Source organism: Ixodes scapularis, unplaced genomic scaffold (assembly GCF_016920785.2).
Source record: "Ixodes scapularis isolate PalLabHiFi unplaced genomic scaffold, ASM1692078v2 PGA_scaffold10__122_contigs__length_95168666, whole genome shotgun sequence".
NCBI lineage: Eukaryota > Metazoa > Arthropoda > Arachnida > Ixodida > Ixodidae > Ixodes > Ixodes scapularis.
In genome coordinates this window covers 94,491,964-94,502,160 of record NW_024609836.1, presented here as the reverse complement: position 1 = coordinate 94,502,160, position 10,197 = coordinate 94,491,964, and the positions used below count along the sequence as shown (strand labels likewise).

The window sequence follows — 10,197 nt, the reverse complement described above, 5'->3', positions numbered from 1 at the left end:
ACATGCAACGACCAATAGCAAATCACCTGTATTGTCCGAGATTAGCCAACAGCAAGCGAGCTAGCCAGGCAACACTGACAGACATGGCGGCCAGCGAGCGTACGGTCGACTGTCGTATGGTCTGTAGCAGTGACATGTCTCCCTCGAACTGCGAAAGTCCAGATATGCTGCATGCGCTGTTTGTTCAATGCATCGAGAGCTACGTTGCTCAATCCGGTAGCGACACGGACTGGGCATTGATAGCGCGAGCCACCGCTGCGATGATTCTGCGGTCTCGACGAAGGCGCCACTGTCGAGAGTGGATACGGTTCCTTCTTCGATCGAGGGAAACGTTTGGCGAGTTCCATCACCTCGTTCGAGATATGCGTCTGGACAACGGGAGCGACTTCTTCCAGTACTTCAGGATGACGCGGCAAAGGTGTGTGTGTGTTCCTCCCTAGGAATCGCTTGTAAAACGAAGCCAGCCGCGCACACAGGAGCTCACTGCTATTTTTGTGCAGGTTCGACCAGCTACTTGCTCTGGTTGGGCCCCAACTACAACGAGAGGCAACTCCTTGGAGGAAGCCGATCTCCCCAGCGGAGCGGCTATCGCTAACAATCCGGTAAGCCAGGACACCTTATAGGAAGTACATACTTTGATTACATTCGGGGGATTCCGAACGTACTACCGCGAATATGAGTTGCAACAGTCAATTTTGCTTTTTGCTATTCGTGCGGATGTAGTAAACCTTATTATCTCTTGATCTGCGAAAAAGTTAGAAGAATGGTACCTGAACTTTGTATTGCAGGTCTAATATGGATCAAAACTTCTCCAGAAACGGACAGAGATATGTACGCGAAAGCATGAAGGGCTGTTGTAGCTCATATTTTCCGTGATACTGAATTGCTGACGAGGTTGTTGGTTGTTTTGTTTGCGTGGCAGACGCCCTCCCCCTTCCTCCCCCAATATTGAAACATCGGTTGTAGAGATTTGATAATTGAAACTTAACGCATGTGCACTTTCATCCCTGAACATTTCGTCAACATAATAGACCTGTTTCTGTGCTGAAGTATGCATTAGGCGGGATGCTCCACCTGTATCTCACTTTGTCACAACACCACAGCAGTCTTGTGTTGCACCATGCTGAAGCGAGGAGGGGCCTCACTTGTAGAGTTTATTTTTGTTATGTTTTTCTGATTTTCACCTTGGCACAATACTTTACCCGCTTCAAGCGCCGTTCGCACTCTTGCGACTGAGTAAGACCGAGAGAGACCAGGCCAGTTTTTAAGCCTCTTGCGATTTTTTAGGACCGGGTGCGCTGCAGCGGAGCTGGTCCTAAGAGATTGCAAGAGGCTTAAAAACCGGTCTGGCCTCTCTCAGTCTCACTTGGTCGCAAGAGTGTGAACGGCGCTTCAGTCTCCTTGAAGGTTACTCAATGGTCTTCCTCACCAAACTAGTTCAATCAAGACAGAAAGGTAGACGAAGCGAATAACAGGAATTTATAAATGAACTTTCTGTAAACTAATTTTCTTATTTAAAATCGCCTAGGAGGTAGGTGAGAAGATGGCACGACCATTACTCTCTGTGATTTTGTCTTCTTTTATATGCTAGACTACTGCTATACTCCGTTTCACTTTATGTTGTACCGCAGCGAAGGCTAGAAGCTCGAGCTCATAGTGTTGGCAGCTGCCCTTGGTGCACGAGAGCTTGTGCTGCCGAGGTGCGCCATAGAGCAAGGAGCTCGCGCTTGTAGCCTTTCCTGCGGTACAACACAAGGTGAAACAGAGTATAGCAACTACTGGCATAGTTTTCCAGTCCACTTGTATGCAATTGGAGGCTTATTGAAACTTACCGCTGTAAGGTTGACTTGTTAGGCCACCTCCTTGTTTACATGTGCTTATGGTGGCTCTCAATTTCAATGTTTCAGGTACCTGGCGCACGGATCCTCGCAGAGAATCTGCGCATCCTGTTACAGGATTGGACGTTCAACGACCTCCCTCATTATTGGGGAAACCTGTCGGGCGCTACATAGAGTGCTGGACCCACTGTACAGAACTGTAAGCACAGCACTTAACTGTGTCACCAGTGCATGAGGCATGTGCAACACAGCCCTTATTGTGTATGCTCCGAAAGGCAAGCAAAACATGGCTCGTGTCTATACTCTATCTCAGTAGTTCCGTGCAGCAGTGTGGAATTTATGGATTTCCCCAGCCAATGAGGATGGCCAACACCCCTAACGTGTTCTTCCATGCGTCATCTCCTTGTAGTCTGCTCGCACCAGCTCGTAGCAACCGAATGCACGACGAAGCCGCGAGGCTATCTGCTCAAAACGTCATGCTACTTCCTCCATCCCCGTCATTTCGTACGCCCCTCTTCGCACGAGTTTTTGTGCTCGTTTACCAACGCTGGGCAAACGCTCCAGTTGTGCCGCCGCAAAACAGGCAAGTTTCGCCTGCTTCACCTGGCGAGATGAGCCTGCTCTGGCCATGGCTCCAGCGAACGCAGGAGGCCTTTGATGTGCACGAGCAATTTCACAGTGATACGGTGTCACTAATACCAGAGGTGAAATGAAACTCAGCACCTTTCCAGCAAAAGAAACCGGGAGGGCAAAGCTGTATACGAAGAATGAGAACGGGGTTGACATACTGGCACGCATGTGGGTCAGCCGGAACAGCGCGCTTCGTTTGCCTGCGTCACATCACAAACGGAACAATGTAACCCTTTAAAAGGGTGAAAAGGTAGGTTAAAATGCTGGTTACTAAATGCTAACAGTCCCTCCGAACATCACTTTTGACAACGACCCGAACACCTGTGAGGCTAGTTTGTGACGGCATATACGTTTTTCGTTACATTCGTGCTATTGTGTGTCTCCCTACGGAAGCGACAGATGCCCTCGACCAATTAGGATGGCGAATGCTTCCTACAAGGTGTCCCTCAGCGCCTTGTTGTCTCTTCCAGGTGCCCGCAGCCAGAGTGTTAGAAGTAGCGATGAAACAACGCTTTAAAAAATAGGGTTTTGCTGAGCCGTGACTGCTTTGCATGCCCGGTTTTGCTCTATATTTCTACGTCTGCTGTTTTCTGAGCTGCTGATGTTGACTCCAATGGTGGTTGTTCCAAAGAAACACATGCTTTGGTGAGGTAGTCTTGTCGTAGCTGCCACAATCTGCACACAATTGACCTTTTTCAGAGTTCATTGAGGCGACCGTGGCGCACCCTCGTGGAGATAATTCAAAACGTTTGCGGGCTCAGTCCGTCCTCCCGTCACCACGTTCGCTTCCTAGACGCGATCGTTTTGGTGCGTTCGTTGTGGAGTTTTTCTCGCTGTTTTCGGGCTGTCGTTCTCTACAAATGGCTGATGACGATCCCGGAGGATCGAGTAAAGCAACCGTCTTTGACACTGCGGACTTTATCCGTCTGTACGCTTTTCAAGACGGATAGACTGCCGATGCTGCATCGGTACCGGTCGTCAACACAGCGTGCGTTGATCGGTACTTCGCAAAGGACTGCAGGCAACTCCGAAAACGATGGGCCTTCAAAGAAGAAGCCTACGTCAAGGAGGTCATGGTGAATAACTTTGATGTCGACCACACCGTTCACCATGTAAGGAGCACGTGTGCACTGTCTATGAAGCCGGGACATTACAGGCAACTGATGTCGCTTTCCAAGAGCGCCGGTATTGTTCAAGCGTACTGCGACTGCGTTGCAGTGTGAGTTTATTTCTTCGGTAAAACCCGTGGCGATGTAATAATGTGTCTTAAGGATTACAAGATGTGTCAATATTTGTAAGGCGTGAGCCCCATAGTCGCTATCCTTTCGGCAGATTTGTATCAAGATCCGTGTGTGCCTGTCCTTTGATCATATTTTATGCGTGACGCGATAAGTTATCTAAAAAAACAAAACAAAAAACAAGATTTGTAGTCTTCGTCTTTTTTGTGGTACTTCAGCACGCAACTAAAAAGGGCCAAGCTATGTCATCGATCTACTTATCGAACTAGGTGACGTGTTGATATAAAATTCTGTAGTAGGACATTTTTTTATTCAATATTTTATTGAGTTTCAAGCGTAAATATATACTTTGCAGCTTGAGCGGAACATGCCAGCACATAGCTGGCCTGCTCTTTACATTATGCGACAGTGTAAAGATCTCTTTTCCGTAACAACGGCTTGGCGACCCGCCTCTTCGCTGCCCTGCTGTACCGTGCAAGCAAACTCTGTGCGGAGGCAGGTGTCGGCTTCTATGTAAACAAGGAGGGAGCGAAGTCTGGGTGATTCTGGTCTCGTGAAGATACCCCTGCGTCGTAAAAATCAGGAACAAAAACCCTTGCTATGAATGTCTAGCCTGCACGGAGTATGACGGGTATATCCTGAGTTCAAACAAATATGAATAAACTAACCTCTAATGAAGTGGACGCTGCAAACACGCGTGTTCGCAGATGGCTGCCAAGGCGTCCCGTCGGAGTTCTGGCGTCGCAGCGCTTGAATCCATTTTTCTCTCTTCTTGAGGTGCGCGGTAACTTTCGGGAATCTAAAAATGCTCACGTTCGGCGTGTTTTTCTTGCTGTTTGTACATCCAACAGCCGAGCAGCGGTAAGGCATCGCGACTGTGCCGGACAGACGCGCCTAGCAATGCGAGCGAAGCCAGGCAGCGTACGGGGAGAGCCCGCAAAGATGGCGCCTTTCCCTTTCCTACTCTCTCCTCAAGTTCGGGCATGCGCACAAAATTCTCCGAAAAAGGTCAATTGTACGTCGACTGCTTAATCAACTCGAAAATGTGAGTTTATGCTGGGCCGCCACTGCTTTCCATGCCAGATTTTGCTTGATATTTCTGCGTCTGCTATTTCCTGAGCTGCTGATGTTGACCGTGATAGCTGCTGTTCTAAAAAACACGTGCTTTGGTGGGGTAGTCTTGTCGTAGCTGCCACAATCTACACACAATTGTATGTCTATTGCTTAATCAGCTCGAAAACATGAGTTTATGCGGGGCCGCGACTGCTTTGCATGCCAGATTTTGCTTCATATTTCTGCGTCTGCTGTTTCCTGAGCTGCTGATGTTGAATCCAATAGTGGTTGTTCCAAAGAAACACATGCTTTGGTGAGGTAGTCTTGTCGTAGCTGCCACAATTGTACGTCGACTGCTTAATCAGCTTGAAAATATGAGTTTATGCTTCACATATCTCGAAACATTTCATCAGCACCTACTTTTCCGCAGCATTTCGGCGGCTGCTTTTAGCTCTGACACGGCCTCGTCCCAGGCTAGGGTAGGTTAACTTTTGCGTTAGATCGACCTTTGCAATCCACATAGCAAAATAAGCCTCTTGTCAACATAGTCGCGGAAGACACTTGGTGGTGGAAGCAAGTGCGGACGTGACAATATAAGCAGAATCGCAATATTTGGAAAAACCACAGCAAGGGCTGTGCTGCCATTTCGGATGTTGCAAGTTTCGTGAATTGCTTTTCTAACTGTATTGTGTTCTGTAACCACAAACACCTAGCCTTGAATTCTCTATTGAAACAGCGTTCTTGTTTTCTTGGTGTCCGGTCCAGTGCCTTGAGTGTGGTTTTCATGTGGCGGTCGAACTGACCACAACTCATAAGTACATTATTGTTCTAGCCTCCCAACATGGCCCAGTGGGAGCGGATGGCAGGCAACTTCGCAAGGCTGTGGAATTTCCCCAACTGTGTCGGAGCTGTGGATGGGAAACACGTGACCATCCAAGCCCTCCCTGGCGCAGGCTCCGACACATACAACTACAAGGGATTCCACAGCATCGTCCTCCTTGCAAGTTGTGATGCTACATACAAGTTTACACTTGTGGATGTCGGCCAGCCAGGTCGTTTCAGCGACGGGGGCATTTTTCGGGGCTCCGAAATGGGGCAGTCCTTAATGACTGGAGGCCTTGACCTTCCCCCCCCTGCACACCTCCCTGGAACACGCACTAAGCTGCCCTACGTGTTTGTGGCTGATGAGGCGTTCCCCCTGCTCCCAAACCTCATGCGCCCTTATCCAAGGAAAGACCTCACGGTGGTGCCAAAGGTGTTCAACTATAGGCTCTCACGTGCACGGAGGGTTATAGAGAACACCTTTGGCATCTTGGTTGCAAGATGGCGCATCTTCAGGCAGCCGATCCAGGCCTCAGAGGAGAATCTGGAAGCGATTGTCTGGGCATGCGTCAGCTTGCACAACTACCTGAGGACGTGTGACGAGAGTGAGCAAGGGGAACGCCGCTACTGCCCTGCTGGCTATGCCGACCAAGAAGGTGTGCTTGGGAATGTGGTGCTTGGCCAGTGGAGGGCCGAGGTGAACGATGGCGGTGCCCTTGTAGACGTGGGCCGCACAAGCTCAAACATGTACAATGACGATGCCAAGAAGGTGAGGCAGACATACGCTCGGTACTTCTGCTGCCCCGCTGGCGAAGTTACATGGCAGTACAAAAATGTTTACAAAGGCTTGACACCAGCTGTCCAAGCACCCAGTTGTCCCTAAGGCCACTCACTGCATATGCAAAGGTTATTTCCGGGAAATTGCCCTGTTGGCATCGTCACCAATTATTTATCACAATGTACAGTCGCTCTAGTTGTACCTTTGGCCCTGGGGACCTTTTCACCCGCTGCCATATCCCATCTTGGGATGACGTCCCATCACGTCCCATCTTGGGACGACGTGACATGGCCGCCATAAAATGAATGAAGTTTCTTGCTCGACTATCTGTAGCTGTTCGTGCCGAGGAAATGTAGTGTATTCATGTTTTTTTGTGCGTTTGGCACATTTTTTTTATTATTTCAGAAACTATTGTCCAGTGTTTAATACGCCATCACTTACATGTAAAATATTTAGAAATATTTTTAATGAAGTTATAATGCACTTTCAACCTTGGCGCACTGGATGTGTTTTATGGAGCAAAGATGAGTGCCAGCAATTTTTTCGTTGAGCAGGAAAATTAACGCAGGAGAAGCACGACTGTTTGGTCGTCATCCGGTCATGGAAATGCGATCCACAGAGAAATACATATTTTATATTAGTTTTAATGACGCGCAGTGTCATGGTTAGACTACTCGTTTTCTGTTTATCTTACTTACCTCGTATACACATGAAAGGTCAGTGAAATAACAGCGTTGGAAGTCCCTGAAACAGTCAGTTATTTTTGGTTGTCTTGGGGAACTCGCGAAGAAAACCAGACGGAATTTGTTAGTCGCCTTTGACCAGGTGCTTTAAATATTCTTTCAGGTTATTGCTTTCTCCAGAGGATTTTTTTTAAGCGTACTTTCAAATATCTTACTATGAAATTTTCGTCCGAGGTGACAAAAATGCTTTGTGGGTTTTCAAGCATATTGGCACTATGTGACTTCAAAAAATCCAAAGTAATGAGGAATTTTTCGTGTGGCCTTGAGTGAACAGAAAGCGCTCCACCCAGTCTGGTTGTCCCAAGTAGGAATACACACCAACAGGAGCTTGCTACAGGTGTCAGTTCGATGCTCGGGTTGGTTGGCTGAAGCTGTTTTTTCCCCATGCCTTGCCAGAAATGTGTTTTTCTTTTTTCGGTGACCCCATTTTATTTGCTGTGTAGCATTTTGTTGGAATAGTTGCAAGTGTTGTCAGTTTCTCTGCATTCTGTATCGAGCATTACCATTAATATGTTTGACCTCATAAATGATTTCACAGCCTTGAGTTCGAGGCAGTATTGCTTTCTGCTGCCAGAGGTGCCCAAAAATTGATGAAGCAAGCACGAAGTAGCCGAGATTTCAGTCAAAGTGCTGACCAAACCTATACGGAACACAGGCGACAATTGTAATGCAGGAAAAGTATAATGTGTGATCACACTGGGGCATATTTATGAAAACTGAAGGTACATGGCGACATTATGGGACATAAAAACAAATGCTTTGGTGCAAGCTTCAAGCAATGCATGGTCGTAGAACGAAAGAACAAAATATAGCAAGAATATGCCTGTAGGCATTGCTTTTTTTTTTGTTTTTTTGTTTAGTGAGTGCTGGCATGCACTGATGTACTATAGCAGCCAGCATACTGGTCACTATAGTACATTATAGCATCTCGGATAGTCTATATTATTCATTATTACTTTGCTGGCATGCGACATAGTTTTCAATGGGATCATTCATTTTTTTCAGTTTGTGTATGACAAATTATGTAGAGAAATGTGTTAATTAAATGACACAGAACTATCCCAAAATAGTTTCTTTATTTGGTAAGTACTAGCTGTGAGTACTTTGTATTGGGAAGCAAGGAAAGAAGTACATATGTAGTCTGTAGTCAGTAAGAGGGTAAAAACCGAGTGGGAGAGGAGGGGGTAGGCGAAAGCTTGGGGTGGAGAGGAAAAACCTCAGCTCCAACCTCCCGTCTGGTTCCTCCTCTCCCACTCATACTCCGTTCTCGACCTGTCAATGACAATAGATTATCACACTTAAAGTAAATAGGAACAAAATAAACATATTGCACTTGGTTGGCAGGTCTCAATATAAACAAAAACACAATATAAAGTTTCAATGCACCCAGCAAAGTAGGAAGCCATTAAGCAACAAGAGTGGAAACTAAAAGGGTAACAAATATTGCAAGAGGCCTTTTACCCGGCATGAAATCATTGGGCAAGGTTTGTTGTTTTCAATCTAAATATGGTTCTAAATTCAAGGTACTATTTAGGTTTCTTTTATCTACAGAGGCAATATCTGCTTATTTATTCTTGGAGAGTATATACATGAAAGCTTACCCGTTATTTTTTTTCCTTTCTGAGCTGTATGCTTTTTTATTCAAACAGACCACCGGCTACAAACAGGCATACAATGGGAACCGTAGCCGTGTTACTCGAACAGGAACCGTAGCCGTGTTACTGGAACAAACAGGAACACCACATAAATGTGGTGTTCCTGTTTGTAATCAAATTCATTAAAACTTCTATACTCAAATGGCCCTCCCGAAAATAAAGTGGCAACTTGACAAGGTTGAGGTTAGTTTGGCAAACAAGTATATACAGTCACATCTCATTAGTATGGACCCTGTTATTATAAACGCTCTGCAATTTTGAAAAAAAATTTTACAGAGGGATTTGCTGTTATGTAATTGTGCCCCGTTAATATAGAAACCCACAATCCGAACTATGGACCACTTTTTTGGGGAATGAATTGGGAATATACATGCATTCTTGTCTCTTTAATATGAATGAAAGTTTTCTAAAATAGGTCAACACAAACAATGTGAACCCTAGAGGTCACAGTCTGTACACAAATGTTTGTGGCCTGTCTTGAGATAAGACCTGCCTACCTAAAGATGGTAAGGTTTTCAGCCTTAATGTGCCCTTTGCCCCCCCCCGATTGTTGTTTGAGGTCAAGGACGGCATGTGATAAATCCCATTCATTTGTCAGATGCACTCTTAGTGCATAAAAAGCAAGGTTGCACGGTTTTGTGGTCAGTTAGGAAGTGGGAAAGACAATATCTGGTGGGAAGCAAAATGGTCAGAGGCCATGGCAAGTGTGAAATGTAAGCAAACAAAGCTGTTAGCTCAGCTCAGAAAAAGAGATATACAAATTCAAAACTGAAAAGACTTCAGGACATGTGCAATATGTTAAAGACCCACCCCCTCATAAAAAAAAAAAAAAAAAGCTTGGCTTTACTTTTGCAAGATTGACTGTGCACGCTTTCTCGGCAGAAAAGTGGGCCGAAAAGTAACATTGAAAACTTACATCCCATAAATTTGTGGTTAAATATACCATGCTTTTTTACAGCGGAGCTGTTAAGGGCTAGGTTCCCCAGGATCGTGTCCGGTATGTCGACACAAACCTGCCTGGACAGCTACCGCCATCTATAACCAATGGCGGCAAGCACACAACCAGAATGATTTCCGCCGTCGATCGTAGATGGCGGCAACCTTTCCAGCTGTAATAGAAGAATGGATAGTTGGGCGCGTTGGTAGGAATTCATCATAGGAAACAGCGCGAAAAACGGACGACGACGAAGAAGAATCACACAGTGTATCGAGCACAGCTCCGCTGGTCTTCCTTTTTCACGAGAGTGGAAAGGCTGAACGATCTTGTCTACGCTCGTTATCTAATAATTGCATGCGTTCTATACTCGTTTTCACCTCAAGGAAAAAGGGACGTTTTACGCATTGTTCATACGCCGGGCGTAGTAGTTCTTACAAGATTTGGTTGTCGGAGGAAGAAGCGATGCTTTTGGCGCTTGAAACGTATACATCTTGATAAAGTTA

General features: G+C 46.1%; 1 protein-coding gene across 1 annotated transcript; it reads left to right on the top strand.

The window, feature by feature from the left end:
- Nucleotides 1-272: 272 nt before the first annotated feature.
- LOC115308378 (putative nuclease HARBI1) lies at nucleotides 273-6,549 on the top strand. Its single transcript, XM_029966257.4, has 4 exons — nucleotides 273-418; nucleotides 501-602; nucleotides 1,908-2,037; nucleotides 5,592-6,549. Exons 1-4 carry the CDS (start codon nucleotides 363-365, stop codon nucleotides 6,462-6,464), a joined length of 1,161 nt encoding a protein of 386 aa, XP_029822117.4. The 5' UTR covers nucleotides 273-362; the 3' UTR covers nucleotides 6,465-6,549.
- Nucleotides 6,550-10,197: the final 3,648 nt, after the last annotated feature.